At 32.6% G+C, this 22,152-nt stretch overlaps 1 protein-coding gene across 4 annotated transcripts; it reads right to left on the reverse strand.

The window, feature by feature from the left end:
- Positions 1 to 226: 226 nt before the first annotated feature.
- LOC101887849 (calpain-A) lies at positions 227 to 21,562 on the reverse strand. 4 transcript variants are annotated; one of them, XM_059126158.1, is made up of 12 exons: positions 21,462 to 21,562; positions 11,165 to 11,387; positions 10,807 to 10,827; positions 7,191 to 7,370; positions 6,790 to 7,112; positions 5,864 to 6,728; positions 2,614 to 2,732; positions 2,379 to 2,439; positions 2,020 to 2,167; positions 1,249 to 1,515; positions 621 to 950; positions 227 to 550 (listed from the first exon to the last, which is right to left on the reverse strand). In XM_059126158.1, exons 2-12 carry the CDS (start codon positions 11,336 to 11,338, stop codon positions 465 to 467), a joined length of 2,574 nt encoding a protein of 857 aa, XP_058982141.1. In that variant the 5' UTR covers positions 11,339 to 11,387; positions 21,462 to 21,562; the 3' UTR covers positions 227 to 464. The 4 variants fall into 4 exon arrangements, with proteins under 4 accessions (XP_058982141.1, XP_005185121.2, XP_058982142.1 ...); XM_005185064.4 differs by lacking the exon at positions 10,807 to 10,827 and having other exon boundaries at positions 21,462 to 21,561; XM_059126159.1 differs by lacking the exon at positions 1,249 to 1,515 and having other exon boundaries at positions 21,462 to 21,561.
- Positions 21,563 to 22,152: the final 590 nt, after the last annotated feature.

Genomic DNA, 22,152 nt, shown 5'->3' on the forward strand with positions numbered 1-22,152 from the left:
ATATGAACTTGGTCAAGATACGATTGTGGCATCCCTATAATGTTTACATTTGAAACATCAAGCCGCTAAATTGTAAAATAAAAAGTCATGTTGAAAAATATTAAGTGAGTTGCTCATCTCCACAGCCCAAGGGTGGCTGTCACATCCTATGAGAAACTGATTTTTTAACAATCCTTGTTAACAAAACTGGTTCATTTTTAATTCTGATTAATAAAGCGTTGTATGATTCTTTAATTTATTTTTTTTAATAATACAAAAAAACAATACAATTAAATACAGTCAGTTACAGATAAAACTATATAGAACTCACATATATCAAAATACATTCTTTTTTTTTTAAGAGATTGGACAAGAATTCGAGAGAGATAGCGATAGAGAAATAAATACATATTTCATATTTTTTTTATTTATAGTTTATACGCACAATTTGAAAAAAGCTTTAATTGTTAGAGTAAAAAAAAGAATTACGAGTAAATTGTACTTTCAATCCATTCATCCATGGTAAAGGTGGCCGTTTCTGTATTTTCAGTATCTTTGTCCTTGAATATATCTAAAAATAGTTATTATTAAAAATGGGTTATTATTTTTTGTGATAAAAGAGATAAAGAGGGAGTCCCTACCTATAAAGGTCTTTATTTTAACGGCACACATTAAAAAGTCATCAAATGCAATTTTGCCATCCCTTGAGCCATAGCGATGCACCAGAGCATTCAATATGCGATTGTTCAAATGATAACCAGCCGAGTTAAGGGCCTGGCGCAATTGGAAGCCATCGATGCGTCCGGTTTGATGGACATCATATATTTTAAATACCGCCTTCCATTTGGCAATGTCGGTGAGGAGGGCCTCAAATTCTTCCAAACCCAATTTACCTGACTTGTCTACATCTAACATGGCCACCATGGAACGGCAAATGTCTTTGGAGAAACCTTCGGGAGTGGCAGTCATTACTGGAAATAGAAAGAAACGGGGGAAAATTAATAACGAAAATTGGAAAGTTGTCAGCAAAGATTTGGATGAAAGTCGTCTTTATTTTGATATTATTCTATTACATAGTTTTAGGCGTTTTATGTGTATCAAATCACCGGGCACATAAGCTTGCTTTGGAAAAAAAATGTAAAAAACAGTTCATGACCAACACCATGTTTTTTTTGAGGATATTATTTTATGTTTTGTAAAAAAAAACAATATTTCATATATATATGTTTTTATAGATAGTTGTTTCTATAGTACGTAGTAATTGCTCACCCGGGCTATTGTAGTCATCTGTGCGATTAGGGTCATACAGGCGTTGCGTCGTATTGTTCTGATCGTCTAATCCAAACATTTCCTGTACACTATTATCTTTATTACAAAGGCCACACAACAATGATACGATGGTATTCAAAATATTGCCAACATCGAGGTCATTGTTGTTGTTAGTATTTGGCACATTACCATTTTCCTGGGACAATGGCGCTAAGTTTTCTTTAACATTTTGAGCTGTCTCTAGACTTGACGTAGTTATTGGTAATTCTGCATATGGGGTTTTTTGTTTGTTTTATTTTTGTATTTTTGTGTTTGTGTTTATTTTTTAGATTTGGAAGATTTTGGAATGTATGACAAGTGGCGAGAGAAAAAAACAAAAAAAATGTGGAACAGGTTTTGATTATCTAATTCAAGAATTAAAGGCTACTATCACGTAAACAAAAAACAAATTAAATTTTTTGTAAAAAAATAACCAAAACAAATCACATGCAAAACTCATATTAGATAACAAGCCAAATTACAGTGCAGATGCTTCAATTTTTTCGATTTTGATTTATTAATTACACATGACATTCTAATGATAGTCTACAAATATGGGATGGGAGTTATGAATTTAATTTTGTGCAGAACCCAGAAGAAACTCAATATTTCACAGAAGTTTTTTTATAAACAAATATTTGTTATAAACCAATCGTCTTATAAACATAATTCGGTTATTTAAGAAAATCAATAAAAAATTTTAAGTTTTTTTGTTATGCCTTTGAAACTTACCATCCCTCAGTGAATGATCCAAAATGCGTTTCAATTCCATCCAATCCACTTCCATATCGGCACCAGCCACACTCTTGAATAAACGGGCCAAGGCTTCTTTTTGGGGATCCACGGGTGGAGCAACGGGTGAAGGCATATTGGGGTAAAGCTATTCCATTTTATTTTTGGGAGGAGTGAGAGATTTTCATTGTTATATTCTTATAATATATACTAATACTTAAAGTTAATAACTAAATAAAATTTCTACTCCAATAACTACTCCCAAAAGAAAATTAAAAAAAATAAGAAAATAAAACCCAACATCTCCAAAAAAAGCCCCCAAAATGAATTTTTGAAATTGGTTTTTCCTAAGTACTTACTCCGCCAGGTCTATTGTCATTATCTGCGCCATCTCCATAGCCCACATGATCATCATTTTCTCTAAAAAAAAGTGTGTAATATATTTTTTTATTAACAATTTGTAAATTTACACAGTGTGGACAAACACAACAACAAAAGGGACAAAAACAAAATTACGGTTAAATTATATACAATAACATTTTAATTTTCTTGTTTCGTCATGCATTATTACTATAGCTGTCTTATGATACATACTCCATATCCATCTGACTTTCGGAGAAGACACGTATAATAAATTCACCCTCTTCATTGGGATCGAATGTTGAGGGTACAATCAGATAATGGCCGGGTGGCAATTTGAAACGGGCCGTGACCTAATAAAATAAGAAAGAGATTTAAAAACAAATGAAAATTGTTGTAAAAATATTGATTTCATGGGATTCTATTCCTGAATCTATTAGTTCTGAAATTTTTTTTTTGATATAATAAAGGAAAAATCTGTTATCGTAGTGAAATTTTGACATTCTTGAAGACTCTGGAACAGAACAATTGTCTACATGCATCTTTTAAATCATGAAGTGTGAAATATACTTATTTATCGTAGCTTGTGAACCTCCCTAGATCTGTTTATTAATAAAATTGATGTGCGGTGCGAATAAAAATTTATAATATATATCTTTTGATATGAATATACCTAGATAGGTTTAGTAAAAAAAATTGAGGTCTGGCCGACTATCTTGGTTTTGCTGTTTATTATAGTAGTGTACACATTGCCGATCATAAATGTCTAAATGAGTTCACAAAATCCAAAAATCCGTTTTTTTATCGATACTTCAACCAGTTGAAGAAATCGTTAGTTATAAATGCATTATTCCACAACTAACTACAAATTGGTTGAAAAGTCATCTGGAGATCAGAAGGTAAGTAATTACAACTGGTTGATATTCAGATGACTTTTCAACCAATTTGAAGTTAGTTGTAGAATAATGCATTTACTAACTAACTTACCAGCGGGGCATTTTTCAACCAGTTGAGAAAATCGTTAGTTATAAATGCATTATTCTACAACTAACTTCAAATTTGTTGAAAAGTCATCTGGATATCAACCACTTCAAACACCAAAACGAAAATAAATTGCAAAAACAAAACACATATAAGTTCTCTATTTCTCAAGAGATCACAACACCCAAAGCAAAAACCGTTAGAATTGCATACCATACAAAAAAAAAAAAAAAAAAACAATAACAAAACACTTTGCTGAGCGATGAAAAGAAAAAAAGAAGTCATTTGTGTTTAGATTTCAATCGATTAGGACGCGTTATTTGTGGTGAAAAAAATGTGAAATATAAAGGGTAATTTAAAAATATTAAAAATGCTTCCAAGCAAATCTCATTTAAGAAAATTAATTAAATCCCATAGGGAGATGTATTTGAATTTATTAAATTCTGGTATGCCTTTGGGTGAAAGTGAAGAAAGTGTGGTTTCGAAGTCATTAAATAAAAGAAAGCGTGTGGAAGGGGAGGAATCAAGTGAAAATGAGAAATTGAGAAGTTAGGTGATTGGTATCGCAGATATAGGCCGTCAAGAATTTGTTTGGCAAAATTTAATGAATTAAATGGTAAAAACCAACAAAATTATTTGTATGTATTTTTAACCTTCTTACATTTCAGAAAGTATCAATTAATTAAAGACCACAATGCTGTTTAAACGTATGAGGCAATTATGACAGCTTTAGCCTCACAAAAAGTTGTCACACAAAAATTGATACAACAGGACAATCACACGAAAATCATAAGGAAATCCTTCCCAATACAGACCTTGTCAAATTTGGAAACCCTTAAATGATGAGATAAACGATGATAATCGTTTAACATATGTACGTTTTTTTTCTTTAAAGCATTGTTGTTTATATTCTTCTAATGGTAAATAAATTTCTATTTTCATGTTAAAGAGTTAAAGACGTTATTAAAAGGACCACTTCATAGATCGATTTCTGAAGTTTTGTCAACGAACATCATAATTGACTTTAATACGGATGGGACGCATGGTAAGAAACGACTGAAAGATTATCAAAATGTTTTCGAATGTCTAATGGACGCCTTGCGATCACAGACGGAAGACCCAAACAAAGAATTTCGAAAAGCTCTTAATGTCGTCAAAAAAAGGCATTTTCACAAAGTGTGCATTGAAAAAAAAAAATCAGTAAAATATTTTTATATAATTTTTGAAAAATATATTTGTTTTAATAAATAAAATTGAATTTTAATAAACGAATTGGTATTTTTTGTAAGCTGACAAAAAATCAGTCAAAAATAGTTAGATATAATTTGGTTTCATTTCAACTAGTTATAAATTGTTTTTTTTTTTGAACTAACTACAAGTCGGTCAAAGAACCGTTAGTTATAAATTGGTTATAAATTGTTTTTTTTTTAACCGGTTTATAGTTAGTTTAAAAGTAATGCAGGAAAGGACAATTTTCCAATGCCTAGCTTCATCCCCATGTTAAAATAGTTAGTTGGCGTAAAGGAAATAAATCAAAAAATAAATAGTTGTGTTTTTTTAAACTAATTTTAAGTTAGTTTTAAACCCCGCAGGGATATTTGAAAAAAATAAAAAACTGTCTGTTCCAATTGCAGATTAGCTTCGTCGTTTATCAAATTATAGCATGTTCAAATTGGTTGTGTAGTTTCAAAATTGTCAACCCAAATCAGTGACACTATTCATCATTCATAGCTGTATTCATGTTTATTTATTTCATTTTGTGTTGTTGTCCTGTTTTTATTTAATTTTAAATCAGATCATATTCGATAAGCTTTGAAATTAACAAAAAAAGATACAAGTCTTTCTTCCATATATATTTTGTTCAATAAATTGTATACTATTCATTCAAGGTATTCAACTTTTTATAAAGCTTGGACTTTTTAATATTTTCCGTTTTTCTAAATCTACTGGAAAGATATACATATGTCCAAACTAATTTTGTTTGCTACAGCCACTCAGAAATTTATATCTTTGTTTCTACTCGTCTCAAACATCCGGCCGTCTAAATAATTGCTGTAAATCATTAAATGCGAACAGTCCTTTTAATACTCTTAGAAATGTGAACATCCCTAATGTCGTTAGTCAAGTCAATGTGTGGCCGTTATGTCGCCGTAAAATATCTAGTATTGCGAATCTACCTTGTCTTTCGGGCATCCGTTTGAATTTTAATGTTTATAATTGATTACGAATTTACTGAATTTACAGTTAAATTTACTACCACATATAAATATTCAATTACTCAAAATTGCAATGCAATAATTACTTTCTGCTATCGATAATTGTTACAAAATTGCAGAGCTTAACAAAACGTGATGAAAGTGCCTCTCTAAATTTTTACATGAAATTATAATTGTGAGATTAAAAAAACTTTAGGGTAGCTAATTTGATCCTTCAAAATAATGATTTTTTCAAATTTTTTCAAAAAAAAAAAAAAAAAAATAAAAATAAAAAAGCTACCACTTACCTCACGTGTATTAATGAAATGCGGTGATCTCGCCACCGACGAACGATATTTGAAGAAACTCAAACCCTGAGGACGTACTTGCAGGTCACGTTCATTCAAATGGTATATGGCAAAACCGATTGTCAAACACTCCATGCCCAAGTTACGTTTCGAACGGCGATTCTTTTGCATAAGGGCCACAATAACGGTACATTTACCATCATCATCCTCTTCGTCGGGATCTTCCAGGGTAATAACATATTGCGGATTATGCCAAAATGTCTCCAAGAAATTACGACAACCACCGGCTGTTACGCCCGGCGTCCATTCACCCTCAAACATTGACATTTCCCATTTACGTTTGCCATCGTTCTGTTGACTTTCCGTCAACGAGTCGGGCGATAAATTACAAATTTCTACACGTTCGAAATAGTGCAGGAAATCCTGGAATGACATCCAAAATTCACCATCACGATCAAAATTTAAACCGATTTCATGTTTTTGATCGTCCGGTATGTAACGCCATTCGGGCGAACCATCACTCCAGGGGCCATTCCATTCGGCTTCATTGCCCCATGGATTGCGCAGACGTATCATGGGGATTTTTCCTTGGCGATTGGGTGTAGCAATGTCGATCATACACACTTTGGTTATGGAATAGGCATGACCACGAATCAAACCCTCGGGGGTTTCGGCTTCCAAGACATTCGGATCAGCCTCCAATGAGCAACCCATCATGGAGTTGCGTTCAGCCGCTTTGGCCAGAATACTAAATAAATTTTGTGGAGCTTCTTTCAGGTCATACCATTCAGTAACACCACCGGTGAAATCTTCCATGGCTTCACAGGTTGAGCCACCTTTCAAGGCTTCATAGGAACCGTGTAATCTGTAAACGAAGGAGATACATTTGAGTAATTACGGAGGGAAAGTTAAAGAAGTTTTCTTACTTGGCATAGGCTTTTTCCAATAAGGCACTCCAGAACTCATTCCTTTCCGCTGAATGCATGTACATTAATTCACCCCTGCTGGTGGGCAGACGATCATCAATGACCACATCCACCCATTTGCCGTATTGCCAAAAACGGAAATGAAAAATACCAGCATAGTTTTCTTCAAAGCTTTGATCCGGTGGCACAACACGGAAGAAGAGATTCGAATCTTGTGTGAGATTTGCTGCAGCAGCCAAAAGCCAACAATCACCCAATTCACCCTGTTGGACATCGAAACGGGAATAACCCTCCACAAAGAATTGAGGATTATCACAAATTTCCTAAAACGACAATTCAACAATTATTTCAAATTCAAATAAGGTTTATATTTCAATATTTATTTCAATATATATACTCACATGTGGCCTTAGCCATTCGATGTAACGATCTGGACGTCTGGAAAACATAAGAGATTCATCACTGGCCGGAAATAGGGGATCTTCAAACAGTGAGCCAGAATTCAGGCACTGTTGTCGTATGGTATCAAAATCTTGTATATCTTGACGTGGCCTATGTGAATATGCAGCGGTCTCACCAAGCTTAGAGGGAGGTTAGAAAAACATCAAAATAACATTGTTAGAAATCTTGCATCGAATTTGTGGTATATTAGGAAAAGAGAGGTTATTGATGACAATTCATTTGTGGTTTTGACAATCAAAATAAATTTTGTACAAGAAAACAAGGAGGTGTAATAATAAAAGGTAAACCACAAAAAAAAAACACAAATCAAAATCACTAAAAAAGAAACAAACGGACTTGGTGAACCCTCCTAATGTTTTCGCAAAATGATGCTGTGAACCCTCCTTGCATTATTTTAATTTCCTAATACCTAGTTGGTTTCACATACCAAGTTTCATATGGTAAAATTATGAAGGTAAAGTCATTTCAAATAAACATTCCCATCTCTGCATTTTCTGTAATTTGCCTTGTCAAATTTCGCTGCATAAAAACTAGGTTTCCATGTCTGATTTGTGTATTTACAAAAGTTTTATAAATATATATTTTGACAATGAGATGTTGTCAAATGAATAATTAAAAAAAACAAACAGGGTGAGATGAAACAACTGCAACCAACTTCAGACTGCTGTCCTTTCTAAGCCACTCGTCCGACAGCTGTTAAAATTATTCCAGTGACAGTTCATTATATTGTCTACAAGCGTACAAAAGCGTTTTGATGAGAATTTTCCAGAAAAAAAGTTATTCGTGACGGAATTCAAGCGTGATAGGGTGATTTCTTTTTATTTGGCTGGAAAACCACAAGTGACTGTCGTTAGAGCAGCGCTCCAGCATTTAAATGTGAATAAATCATTTGTGTCTCGTACGCGCCGTGATACTGCTGGCGTAGCTCGACGTCAAGGAAGTGGACGGAAGAAAACAGCAACATCAGCAGAAATGGTTCGAAAAGTAAAGAAGCGACTTGATCGAATCCCGCGTCGCAGTGGCCGAAAAATGCCTTGTGAGCTGAACATATCGCAATATTCCATTCGGCAAATATTGAAAAATGAGCTCGGGGTAAAGCCATTGAAATTCCAAAAAGTGCAAGAACTTACACCGCAACAGAAAGAAAATAGACTCTAAAAAGAGCTAAAAAGTTGCTTCGCTTGGCCGAAAGTGATGAACTGTGGAATTTGATTTTCTTCGATGAGAAAACATTCGTTGCCCAGCTGTTTGTAAACAAACAAAATGATCGTGTTTACTTGCCAAAGAGGTCAGCTGAAAATTAGCACCTTCTTGTGGGCCACCATAACAGCCGATGGTCGCTTTCCGCACGTATTAATCGACTGTGGCATCAGAATAAATGCCAAATATTATCGCGAAAATATTCTGGAGGGTTTATTAAAGCATTGGGCACGCAAACATTTTGTTCGCAGACCTTGGACATTTCAACAGCACTCAGCACACGCCTCCCAAGAGTGATTACAAAATGAGGTTCCTCGCTTCATTTCCGGCGCACAATGGCCACAAAAATATCCGGTTACCAATTCGTTGGACTATTGTGTCTGGAGGGTTTTGAAAAGCAAGGTTGGCACTAAAAAATACCAAAGATGGGCCAAAATATCGCAGAACAACATTCGGGCAACGTGTGACGGTTTTATTGGTCGTTTGAAAGCCATAACTCGTGCCAAAGGTGACCAATTCAAACAAATCTAAACTTATTCTAAAATTTGATGCTATTTTCGACATTTTTTGCTCTCATTCAATAAAATTTAAAAAAAAAATGAAAAAATTATTGCGTTTGACTTTGTTGCAGTTTTTTTATCTCACCCTGTATGTTTGTATGACTTTACCTTCTTGATTCTACCATGCTAAAAACAAACTGAGTTAAAAAAAAAAACTCACATAAAACTTTAATCGACATCAAGTTTTGTCTAAAAGGTTTCATTTCAAATTTTCATAGGACAGAAATTGAGGACCAGCTAGCTAAAAATTTTCCGACTACAATTGTGTAAATGTCCATAAACAGCAAAAAGATCACATTTGTCAGACGATTGTAAAAAAAACTGTATTTTGCCATGTGAACATACCTAGTAACGTTTGGAAATTAAATTGATGTGTGGCCGAATAGCTTGAATTTGCTATTTCTCATAGTGGTGTACACATTGTCGATCATAAATTGCATTAAATTACCTACATCATAAAATCGATTATTTTTATCGACAGTTTGCCACACCTTCCGCTAAAGATTGCCTTGGATGATGTGAACATTGTATGTAATTACAAACGAACTAAATTTTACCATGTGAACATGCCTTTTGGAAACCTCTACCTTGGGGTGGGATCATTGTAATCAATTTAAAAAAAAATACAATAAGTTCATATTAAATATATGCGTTCTAAATCTATACAATTCAATCTTCTTCAAGGGCTCTTAATTTTACGTTGTTAAAATATTTATTTTTTTTTTGAGGACAACACAATGTGAATAAGGAAAAAAGTACACGAAAAACAAATTACATAAAACATTCTTTACAAGAAACAAAAAAAAAATATAGTGAAAAAATTTCATCGATTACATAAAACAGCAGAAGTTAAAAATATCACATTTAATATTTGGACAATTGAAAAAAAATAAAATATGCACAAAAAATGTCTGTAAAAGAATAGACGTTTTTGGTTTTTTATATTAAAACTGTATGTTCCCACACCAAAAAGGTAAAGCCTAAAACAGATTGGAATGTTGTTACATTGCTTGTGTGGGAGCAAAAAAATTCAAAACTATTGAGTTCAGATTAGTTTGTCACAGTCGCCATGTTGTTTTTTTTTGTTCATCGCATAACGGAAAAAAAAAACTTCCAACTTGGATTTTTAGAATTTTGGGCTTTAGTTTGCCAAATTTGGTGACATTACGGTCTAATTGCTTGTCAAATAAACCAAAAACTAACCACATAACCTATGGTAGAATTAAAAAAGTTCAAATCATTCCAAATAACAATATCCATGTTTTTTTTTTTTTTTTTTTTTTTTTTTTTTGTAATTTATCTAGTCAAATTTCACTGCAAAGAAAACAGATTTCCATCTCTGCTTCTGTATATACAATTTGTTTATAAATTAATATTTTGATAATTAGATGTTGTCAAATGAATAATTTTGAAAAAAAAAATGCAAACAAATGATTGCATGACATTACCTTCTTAATTCTACCATGATATAACCCTTGGGAATATTTTAAGGTTAATTCATGTCAATTATGTATCTCATAATTCCATTATATTTTTTATAATATTTAAATATTCCATCATCTGCTAATTGACGTATGTGAATACAAAATGTGACTTGCTAGCCCAAAGGATTTTTTCGTTAATATGTGAACATCCCTAATCGAAATCTCTCTATATGAGCAATTCTTAAACAGGGTTCACACGACCAAAAACTGTATACATTTCCTTGGTCTTTTTACAAAAACATTTAAACAAAAAGTGACAAAAAAGTATGAAACAAAAACAAATAAGAACCTTTTTTAATGTTGCTACATACCAATTGTGTTCGTTTGGAAACCTCAAATTGTTTAATGTGGAATTAAGAGAGGGGGATGTTTTATTGTATGGGATGAAATGATAATAATAATATTGCAGGATATTTTTAATGGGGTTTAAAAGTAAACATTCTAGCTGTGTTCCAGTTAAAATACCAATTTTGTTTTAATTGTTTTCTACTCTTTTGGAAAAATATTTTTTTTTTTTTCGATTTTTATATTCATATTTTTCTCTCACTTTTATTAATTAGGATTTTAGAATTCTATCTCTTATTAGTTTTTTTTTTTTTTTTTGTAAAAAAATAAGGTACTGGAATACAGCTTATGCGATGCTTGAATAAGTAATTTACATATACTTACCACTCTCATATTCTTAATGCTCGGCAGAATTCTTTTAGTTTCAGCCTCCTTCTTAATAAATATTTCATTGATCACTGAGCCCATGACTTCTTTGGCCGCGCCCATGGCTGCATCGCCGGCGGCATTTAGGAATTCCTTGCCGGCTTGTTTGAAGAATCCCTTAATCTCATCCATCTTTAGGTACTTTTATATATATGTTTTTATTTATGTTTTTGTATTAATTCTGTGATGAAAGAAGTTATAATTTTTATAAGTGATTAATTCAAGTGGAATCATTAATTTATAAATAATTGACTAAGTAGGCACTCATAGATAAGAGACTTGCAATGTGTCAAGTTTCATTATCAGGGTGCGTGCGACGACTACTTGAAGATAATTTTCTTCCATCTTTATCTAAGGAAATCTACATTAATATGGAGGTTATTGCCATTCCAATTTATGAAAATTGATAATCGTATAGATAGATTATCAATTTTCATAAATTGTTAGATTTTAACATTTGTTAGCCAGTTTCGGAGTCATAAGCTAAAGAATAGAATCAGTCTGTGTAGTAATGAACGAACATTTTAGATTGGGTACCATGGCTGTTTTTTCTGCCAATCCATAGTATTGTGTTCATCTAACTAAAAAGTTCTCGCCCTGAAATTGTAAGGATATACACGAACAGGAAGAAAGGATGACGGATTACATTTTCTAGATGATTGCCTCTCCATTTAGTTAAAAAATGTATTTTACCATGTGAACACACCTAGTTACGTTGAATAATTAAATCGATGTGTGACCAAATGGCTTGAACTTGCTATTTCTTATAGTAGTGTACACATTGTCGATTATAAATGACATTAAGTTCCCTTAATCTTAAAATCGATTATTTTTAACGATAGTTAGCCACAACTCTTTTAAAAAAATGTTCTCCAGTCCTCAATTCTTGTTCTGAAATGAGTTTCAACTAGCTGAAACCTTCCCGCTCTGAAATTATAAGGATGCACATAAACATTAAGAGATCACATTTATGAAATGCTCTCTGCTCTCTACTCAGTTAAAAAAACTATATTTTGCCATGTGAACATACCTACTAACTCTTAGTAATGAATGGGCGACCGATTAGCTTGAATTTGCTTTTTGTTTTTTATAGTGGTGTACACATTATCGATCAAAAATGACATTGAGTTCCCTAAATCATAAAATCGATTGTTTTTTATCGATAGTTAGCCAAAAAAGGTTTCTCCAGTCCTCTATTCTCGTTCTATTAAATTGTGAAATGAAATGCAGCTAGCTTAAAAGTTCCCGCGCTAAAATTATGAGGATGTACATAAACATTGAAAGATCACATTTGTCAGATGTCCAAGGTCTGCGGCCAAAATGTTTGCGTGCCCAAAGCTTTAATACACCCTCCAGAATATTTTTGCGACAATATTCGGCATTTATTCTGATGCCACGGTCGATTAATACGAGCGTAGAGCGACCATCGGCTGTTATGGCGGCCCACATCATCACCATGGCCGGCGCTTAAGTTCTGGTGTCCAACCATAGGTGCACATTTTCAGCTGACCTCTTTGGCAAGTAAAAACAATCATTTTGTTTGTTTACAAACTGCTGGTCAACGAATGTTTTCTCATCGGAGAAAACCAAATTCGGCAGTTCACTCCTTTCGGCCAAGCGAAGCAACTCTTTAGCTCTTTTGAGTCTATTTTCTTTTTGCTGCGGTGTAAGTTCTTGCACTCTTTGATGGCTTTACCCCGAGCTCATTTTTCAATATTTGCCAAATGGAATATTGCGATATGTTCAGCTCACGAGCCATTTATGTGGCCACTGCGAAGCGGGTTTCGATCAAGTCGTTTCTTTACTTTTCGAACCATTTCTGCTAATGCTGCTGCTTTCTTTCGTCTACTTCCTTGACGTCGGGCTACGCTACCAGTATTACGGTAATGAGCGATGGTACGAGACACAAAAGATTTATTCACATTTAAATGCTGGAGTGCTCTAACTATAGCCACTTGTGGGTTTCCAGCCAAATATAAAGAAATCACACTATAACGCTTGAATTACATCACGAAAAACTTTTTTTCATGGAAAATTCTTACAAAAATGCTTTTGTATGCTTGTAAACATTATCATGAGCTGTCACTGGAATAATTTTAACAGCAGTCGGACCACTGACTTATAAATGACAGCAGTCTGAAGTTGGTTGCAGTTTTTCCATCTCACCCTGTATATGATCTCACAGCAAACGGACAAAACTTTTGATTAAATTATGTTTTTCTTATGAAAATAGGGCTCGCTTGTATCGAAAAAGTATGTATGTACTTTAGAAATGTATTTCGCAGCTGAAATGTTTTCCATGTATTACACGATGTGTGCAACGTCTACATATGGAAAATTTGTAATGTCAAATTTATTTATTTATTATATGTTAAAAAATTGTTGGTCTGATAGAGCATTAAGAACATGATTTCAGCCCCTAATTATTAAAATTAATTGTCTTACTTACAAAAAAAGAAAAATATCCAACATGATCGATAATGTGTACACAACTATACCGTTATGTTTTATTAGACGTATGTCACGTCTACTCATGCATTTCACAACTGAAATGCCGTCCATGTGTCACACGATATGCGCAACTTCTACATATGGAAAATGTGTAATGTTAAATTTAATTATTTATTTATATGTTAACATTTTTTGGTCTGATAGAGCCTTAAGAACAAGAATTTAGCCCCGGATTATTACAAAAAAAAGAAAGAAAATTTTAGCTGTAATATCCAACATGATCGATAATGTGTACACAATTATACTGGTTTGTTTTATTAGACGCATGACACATGTCATGTATTTCACAACTGAAATGCCATCCATGTTTCACACGATCAGTGCAACTTCTACATATGGAAAATTTGTAATGTCAAATTTATTTATTTATTTTGGTCTGATAGAGCCTTAAGAACAAGTATTCAGCCCCGGACTATCAAAATTAGTTGTTTTACTTACAAAAGGGAAAAATATCCAACATGATCGATAATTTGTACGCAACTATACCGTTTTGTTTTGTTTGACGCCTGACGCATGTCATGTATTTCACAACTGAAATGCCGACCATGAGTTACTCGATATGTGCAACTTCTACATATGGAAAAAAATTCGTAATGTCAAATTTATTTATTTATATGTTAAAAGTTTTTGGTCTGATAGAGCCTTAAGAACATGAATTCAGCCCCAGATTATCAAAATTAATTGTCTTACTTACAAAAAAGAACAAGTTTAGCAATAATATCCAACATGATGGATGATGTGTACACAACTATACCGTTTTGTTTTATTAGACATAGGTCCCGTCTGCTCATGTATTTTACAACTGAAATACCGTCCATCTGTTACACGATATGTGCAGCTTTACACATGGAAATTGTGTAATGTCAAATATATTTATTTATTACTTGTTAAAAAAATTGTTGTTTGATAGAGCCCTAAGAACAAGAATTCAGCCCCGGATTATTAAAATTATATTACTTACAAAAAAATACAATTTTGCATGTTCAATAATGTGTACACATCTTTACCGTTTTTTTTGTATTATACGCATGTCGCGTCTTCTCATGTATTTCATAAATGAAATGTCGTCCATGTGTCACACATATGGAAATTTTTTAATGTCAAATTTATTTATTATATGTTAATTTTTCTTTTTTGGTCTGATAGAGCCTTATGAACAAGAATTCACCCCGGATTATCAAAATTAGTTGTCTTACTTGCCAAAAAGGAAAATATCCAACATGATCGATAATGTGTACGCAACATGTATTTCACAACTGTTACTCGATATGTGCAGCTTTGCTTATGGAAATTTTGTAATGTCAAATTTATTTATTTATATGTTACAAAAAATTGTTGGTCTTATAAAGCCCCTTATTATCAAAATTAGTTGTCTTATTCAAAAAAAAAAAAAAAAAAAGAATAACAATAATATACAACATGATCTATAATGTGTACACAACTATACCGTTTTATTTTGTTGCCAGTTACACCTAAATATAATAATTTCCTTTCTTTTCAAGGCAAAACAAAAATATCCCCCTTTTCCAAAGAAGCACGGCCACTGACAAATATGGCATTTTAAGTACATGACTAATATGAAGAGATTCCGATACTGATTTGTTAATTATTCTAAATCCTCTCATTAAGCAAGTGACATTAGGCATTCCAACACTTCTTAATTCTGCTTTACAAGTCAATATGTTATCTTATCTATCACCTGACGTCGTATCCAAATAAATGCATAAAAAAGAAAATAAAGTATTGTGTCAATATTGATTTTGGACTTAATCACTTTAGAAATATTTTTTTTTTATAAACATTGTTCTAACCAAAGGAAAGGGGCGATTAAAAACAATAATTTTTGCAATTTATCTATGAACACCAAATAAAAAAAAAAAACTTGTGCATGAATAATTGGTATTTTTATCCACCACGAAACCAAGCATTTGAGTATTTAATTTCAGCGTTTTGCTCTAGAGATCCCCCTTTCCAAGCGGCGTGAATGGACCATTGAATGCGTCATTGATTTGTTTTGTTGTTTTCAACAAACTGACAAAAAAACTAATGCATTAGATTGTTGGGCACGTTTGTTTTTTTTTTTTTTTGTTTTTGTTATTTGCAAGGTATTTGTAATGAATGCACGATACAAGTTACGTTAGGGGACATGTATGTCTCCGTGTGGACTTTAATAATTGCGGCAAACTAGTTTTTTTTTTCTCCGATTCTTGATATGATCACTTCTCTCTGTATATGTGTCTGTGGCATTTGTTATTGAGATAGGTGGCTCCATGCATCACATTATCATTTTATATAGGAAATACCTTTGTATTAGTGTGGATCGTAAAAAAACACATTTTGGCACAACATTGAAAATTGGCGCTAACTGAATACCAATTAAGAGTACTGTCAAAATATTAGCAGTAGTAATAACATTCCATGGTGTCTTTTATTGTTGGCAAACCCAAAATATGAGTTTTTTAGGGTAATTGTTTACTGAGATTTTTTGTATGGGGAATGTATTTTTTAGAATACCAAATGAGTTATGAAGAGATTTCTTTCTTTGGATATATTACTCATATTTGTATACTAAATATTTTTTGTTGCCTGGAAAAATAAATTTATTTTTTATTATTTGTTTATTTTTATTATAATTGATTATTGATTTATTTTTCCAGGCAACAAAAATATTTATATTTATAATCAATTTCCCAGCAGACATATAAATCATGTGTTTACAATTCAGCGGAATTGGTGAGTAGTCTGTAGAAAACCCCAGCTGTTTGAATGAAAGAACAAAACCACCAGGGATACGTAGGTCGATTATTGATTATTCATTTTTTTACACAATTACAGAAGGTAGAACAAAGCAACCCCCCAAATACATTTTTTTTTCTTTTGGTGCCCTTATTATGTCAAAACATATACACATTTTTTGTATGTTTGTGTATATAACCCCGAAATTCCTTGAAGTTAAGGCTAGGCATATCAATGTCAAATTATAATGGAAAACGACGGCAGGATTTTAGTGCGGCTCTGTAATTCCTTTATGAAATGTCACAAAATATGCCTAGCCATGACTTCAAGCTTCTTATGTACTTGCACCTTTATTTTTCATTAAGTCGATTAAATGAAACTAAAAAAACTTAAGAACTGTATAGCGCGTTTATACACTAATTTTTATCCGAAGTAACCCTCAGTATTTATTTCCTTAACCCGTATTAATTGCACTAGACTTCCCGTATAAAAATATAACTTTTCACGACTGGATTTATTTTAAATCCGATATGGAATCGGCTAACAATCCAGTATATTTCATTTTTCAAATCCGATAGTGTGTACACCGCTTTATACGTGAATAAAGTGAATCGTTTATTCGCTTTATAGCGATGGAAAATAGTTCAGAGGTTATTTTCAATAAATCGCTCAAAGGAACTAGTTCCATTGTGAACTGAATATAGTGCATTTAACCACAAATATTTATTTTAAATCCTGTATGGAATCTGTTAACAATCCAAAGTTGTAAATGTTTAGCCAAAAATGAAGTTTACACTGCATGCAACCGATATATAAGTAAAACCATTCTTCAAATCCGATAGTGTGTACACCACTTTATATGTCAATTAAGTGAATCGCTTATTCACTCTATAGCGATTAAAAATAGTTCAGAGGTTGTTTCATCGTTCAAAGGAACTAGTTCCATTGTGAACTGAACATGGCGCGTTTACGCACAATTGTTTATCCGGATTAACCCTGATTATTCAACCTGATTAACCGTATAAAAATAAATCTTCTCATGATGAGATTTATTTTAAACACGGTATAGGATCTGGTAACAATTCAAGTGCTTAGCAAAATGTGAAGTTTGCACTACAATCAACCGATATTTGGATGAAGTTATTCTACATCTTGATCTGATAGTGTGTTCATCGTTTTATACGTTAATAAATTTTATTCGCTCTATAGCGTTTAAAATAGTTCAGAAGTTATTTTTAATGAACTGTTCAATTGAACTAGTTCCTTTGTGAACTAAATACTTTATAGCGCGTATACCTACAAATCCGGATTAATCCTTTACTATTAGGATTTATTTACTCAATCCGGATTTATTCAACTAGATTTACCTTACAAAAATATATCTCATAATTGAATGTCAATTGACAGTTGACAATTTTGTTTCGATTTTGCTGTGATTCCGTATGAATACATAAACAAACATCAGCTGAGCGGCATTTCAAATTTTCCATATGTAGAAGGTACACGCATCGTGTGATACATGAACGCCATTTACGTTGTGAAATGGATGAGTAAGATACATATGTACTTTTTCGATCACAGTGTTCCCTATTTTCATCGGAAAAATATAATTTAATCAAAATCTTGTTTGTTTCTTATGTAAAATTCCATTTAATTTTGCAGTAAAACTTCATTCATAAAATGTGATATTTCTTTATATAAATTACAATATAAACCTGTGATAGCAAAAATTATGAATCATAAGTAAAATGACGATTTTGATAAACTCCAGGAAATACACATGGATAATAAAATTGACAGCTCATATGCAAAAAAAAAAAAAAAAAAAAAAAAAAAAAAAAACATTACGTCTGATAGAGCCTTAAGTGTGTATGTAAACTATCGCTGTAAACAGCAGTGGATTATTTTTGAACAGTTTGCAATTTTATTTTTTGTCTCTGAAATATCGCTGATAGTCATGGGTCAGGACTCAGTGCTTGTTGTAGACATACTGACATACCTTTTAATATACAGCTTGCATGATTTTTTTATGTTTTACTAACCACGCTAATAAACCATGTCCATGTTAATTGCTTGTTCATTGAAACAATCAATGTTTCATGATGGCGAAATTCAACGATAAAAAATTTTTAAATTTTATTTTTGCTCAAACTCGCTTTGATGTATAAAAATGCTCACAAAATGACAAATAAAAAAAAAACTATGGTTGCGATACAATTAAATTTAATTTTCATCGTTTTGAAATTTTTTTGCTCTTAAAAAGAATTTTTGAGAATGGACCGCATAAAACAAAATGCCAACATTAAGTGCTTTCAAAAATAAAATAATTCATTAAAATAATTGAGATTATTGATCGCATGGACATTTTTTCACATTCACTTGAATGCTAGAATTTTATTGGGTCATCGCTCAGCAATCATAAAGATAAATGTTTGTTTGATAAGCAACAAGTTCAAGGTCAAATAAAAAACAGCTAAGTTCGGCCTGGTCACACTTTTAATACCCTTCACCATTTGGAAGGAAAAATACCGAGTATTGGGAGGTACCGTCATATGGAGGCTATACGAAGACGTAGACCTTTTTCTCATAGGTTGTATTAACCATTGATATCTCCAATACGAAATTTGATACGATTCCGGTAAAGAATGTCGCCGAAATCATGAAAATATCAAAAATCGAGAGGTACCGTTATATGCGAACTATACGAAGACGTGGACTTGCATAGAAAAATGTTTGTCATAGGCTGTTGTACCCTATACGAACTTCAAATATGAAATTTGAAATAATTCCGGTAAATAATGTCGCTGAAATCATGAAAATATCGAATATCGGGAGGTACCGTTATATGGAGGCTATACGAAAATGGCGACCGATATGGCCCATTTACGAACTTAACCTGCCTAATGGTAAACTATGCATGTGTGCAAAATTTTAGCCTTCTATCTCAATTCGTTCGAAAGATATCGTGATTACAACCGACAGACAGACAGACTGACATCACTAGATGATCTTAAGGTGGGAATACATAAAGCGCCTATTTACTTGGCTTAAGTCATCGGCTGGCTTCTTCGGAAATGAACAAAGGAGCCTAGGGCCGAAATCGAACTAAGTCAACCTAAAACTATTTTGTTCCTCTACGAAGAAACCAGCCGATGACTTAAGCCAGCCAAGTATGCGCTTTATGTATTCCCACCCTTAGAATTTAACGCTGAAACGTCCGTTGAGTGTTGTTGGAGTAATTAGACAAAAGAACATTTTTTCCCTTCCTTTGTTGAAACTTTCTCATAAATCATTTCAAACGGCGCATTACCGTTTTACTGACAACGCACACAATCGATAATGTGTACCCTACTTTATGGCTGATAACAGTTGAGCGATTTGTTGTGCAACCTACATGTGTTTCTCACAGTTAAATGTCAAAGCAGCACTCATCACGATTTACCTTTTTTCTTTGGTCTAATTTAACTAACAATAAGCGGGAGTATATCGTAGCTTGCTACTTTCAGATTGCACCCTAATAAGCACTCATGACGATTTAATTGTTCTGTGGAAAAAAATATCTTAAAAAAAGAGGGAGCATCATTGTTTCCATGTGCTAAGATTCTAGGCGTTATTTCACACAGTCCAAATGACTCCTACTCTTTTGTTCAAAACAAAATCCCAAAAAAATTGTTTTCTTTGGTAAAGCAAAGCAAAACTTGTTTCTAGCATTTCCGCAAATTATTTCATCTAAAAAAATACAACAACAACGGGAAAAAGAAACACATTTAAATTGATAACAATATAAAATAACAAGAGCGGCAAATTATTTTCATTTGTAAACAAAAGTACTCACTAAAGAATAAATCTTGTTCTAAACCTCCCCCACTCTTGCCGCCGGCATGGCTTTTATTTATTTACTTTAGAACACACACAGAAGGAACATAAACAAATCATTTCATTTGATTATTTGCTTCACCCAATTTTTCTGTTCGTTTGCGTTTTTATGAACTGCCAGACGACAACAACATGTACTTAGTTGAGGATGACTCAAATCGAGACAATACAACCTCTAGGCGTCGTCGGTGTTTAGAATAGAAATAAAATTTTTTTGAGGAGTGCCAAAAATATATGAAAAACCTAGAGACTGGTAATTAGCACACCAAAAAAATGGCCCTCTAAAGATTTACAAAGAATGGAGTTAGTCATATTAAAAGGAAACAAAAAAGTTGCCAAAAATGTCATGCGACTCCATAAAAGGATGGCCATTGAAACATGTCAAACCCACAACAAACTTTCCCCCAAAAAAAGTAGTTCATTTACATCAATTAAATTCAAGTAATTTCTGGATACATTCAAATTTAACATCAAATAAATGATTAACACATTGTTGTTGTTTTGTGCTTTAAAGAAATATTCCGCATTCTCCTCCCCCACTAAAAAAAAAAACAAGAAAACCAACACCTGGTGAGAAGACAGACCACTGTCGGCAGAAAAGACGGCAATCACAAGATGAATCAGTTAAAGAGCAAATAAGGAGAATATGGTTGCTGCTGCCTAGTAAATTGTCATGGTCGCTTCTAAAGAAATTTATTTTTCTTCTTCTTCTTCGGTTTCCCCCACATCTATGCTTTGATATTGGAAACATCTTCTAAATCTAATTTTGGATATAAATTGTAGATATTTTGCCTTGTTCACATTTGAGATTTTTTTCTTCCAAAGGGTTTCCATATGTTGTTTTGTTATTGTTTTCTTTTTTGTTTTCATTGATGACATCATCAAATCGCATTGCTTCCACTTTCTCTTTTTATAAAATACATTTGATTATTTTTTCAAATTATTCTTATTTTAATCCACAAGAACTCATCAGTAATGCTTCGATATTGCGTTGAATTTCTTAAATGCTTCAAACGCTGTTAATGAATTCTTAGCGAAAAAGTATCGAAACACCAGCGAATACTATAGAATGTATAAACATTCAAACGCACACACACACACACACACACTCAAAAAACAAAATAACACGCACCTACGGAAGAGCGAACGGAATTCAACAGAACGACCCGTTTCACAACGCTTTGAAAAAATGACTAAAGTCATATGGTGGCAGTAGCCGACAAAGGCCGACAAAAAAACACACACACACATTTCATTGAATGAATTTGTTATTGTTTTGAAACAAACAGTGATAACAACTGGGCGTTTTTTGTGATATAGCGATACTATTTCTTTTTGACGTTTTTATGACAGCAGACTAGTTTTTATCACAATGACAAGGAAAGGACAAGTAGTTAAATTTTTTACGGTTTTGTGGAAATTTTTGTTTTTTTGAAAATTTTTTGAAACAGAAAGAGAGAAATTTTTTGATGACCATTAGAACATTTCAGATTGATGTAGAATAATAAAAACAATGAATATCCCAAGGTATTAAGCTGCTATCAGACGATAAGGGTTCTACATATGTAGTGTAGTCAAATTTTAAATATATTGAACTTGCACACATCGTGTGATACATGGAGGACGTTTTAGTTGTAAAATACACATGGTAGAACAACGCTTGGGAAAATTGATATGTCAAAATTTTTTTTTAATGTTTTGTAAAAAAGAATTACATTTTTATATGTTTTCTTATATGCAACGAATCGGAGGTTGTTATAATACGCATTTTTTAATAATTTTTACAAACAGAAAAAATTTATCATTCAAAATTTTCAATTTCA

This window comes from Musca domestica, unplaced genomic scaffold (assembly GCF_030504385.1).
Source record: "Musca domestica strain aabys unplaced genomic scaffold, Musca_domestica.polishedcontigs.V.1.1 37, whole genome shotgun sequence".
Taxonomy (NCBI): Eukaryota; Metazoa; Arthropoda; class Insecta; order Diptera; family Muscidae; genus Musca; species Musca domestica.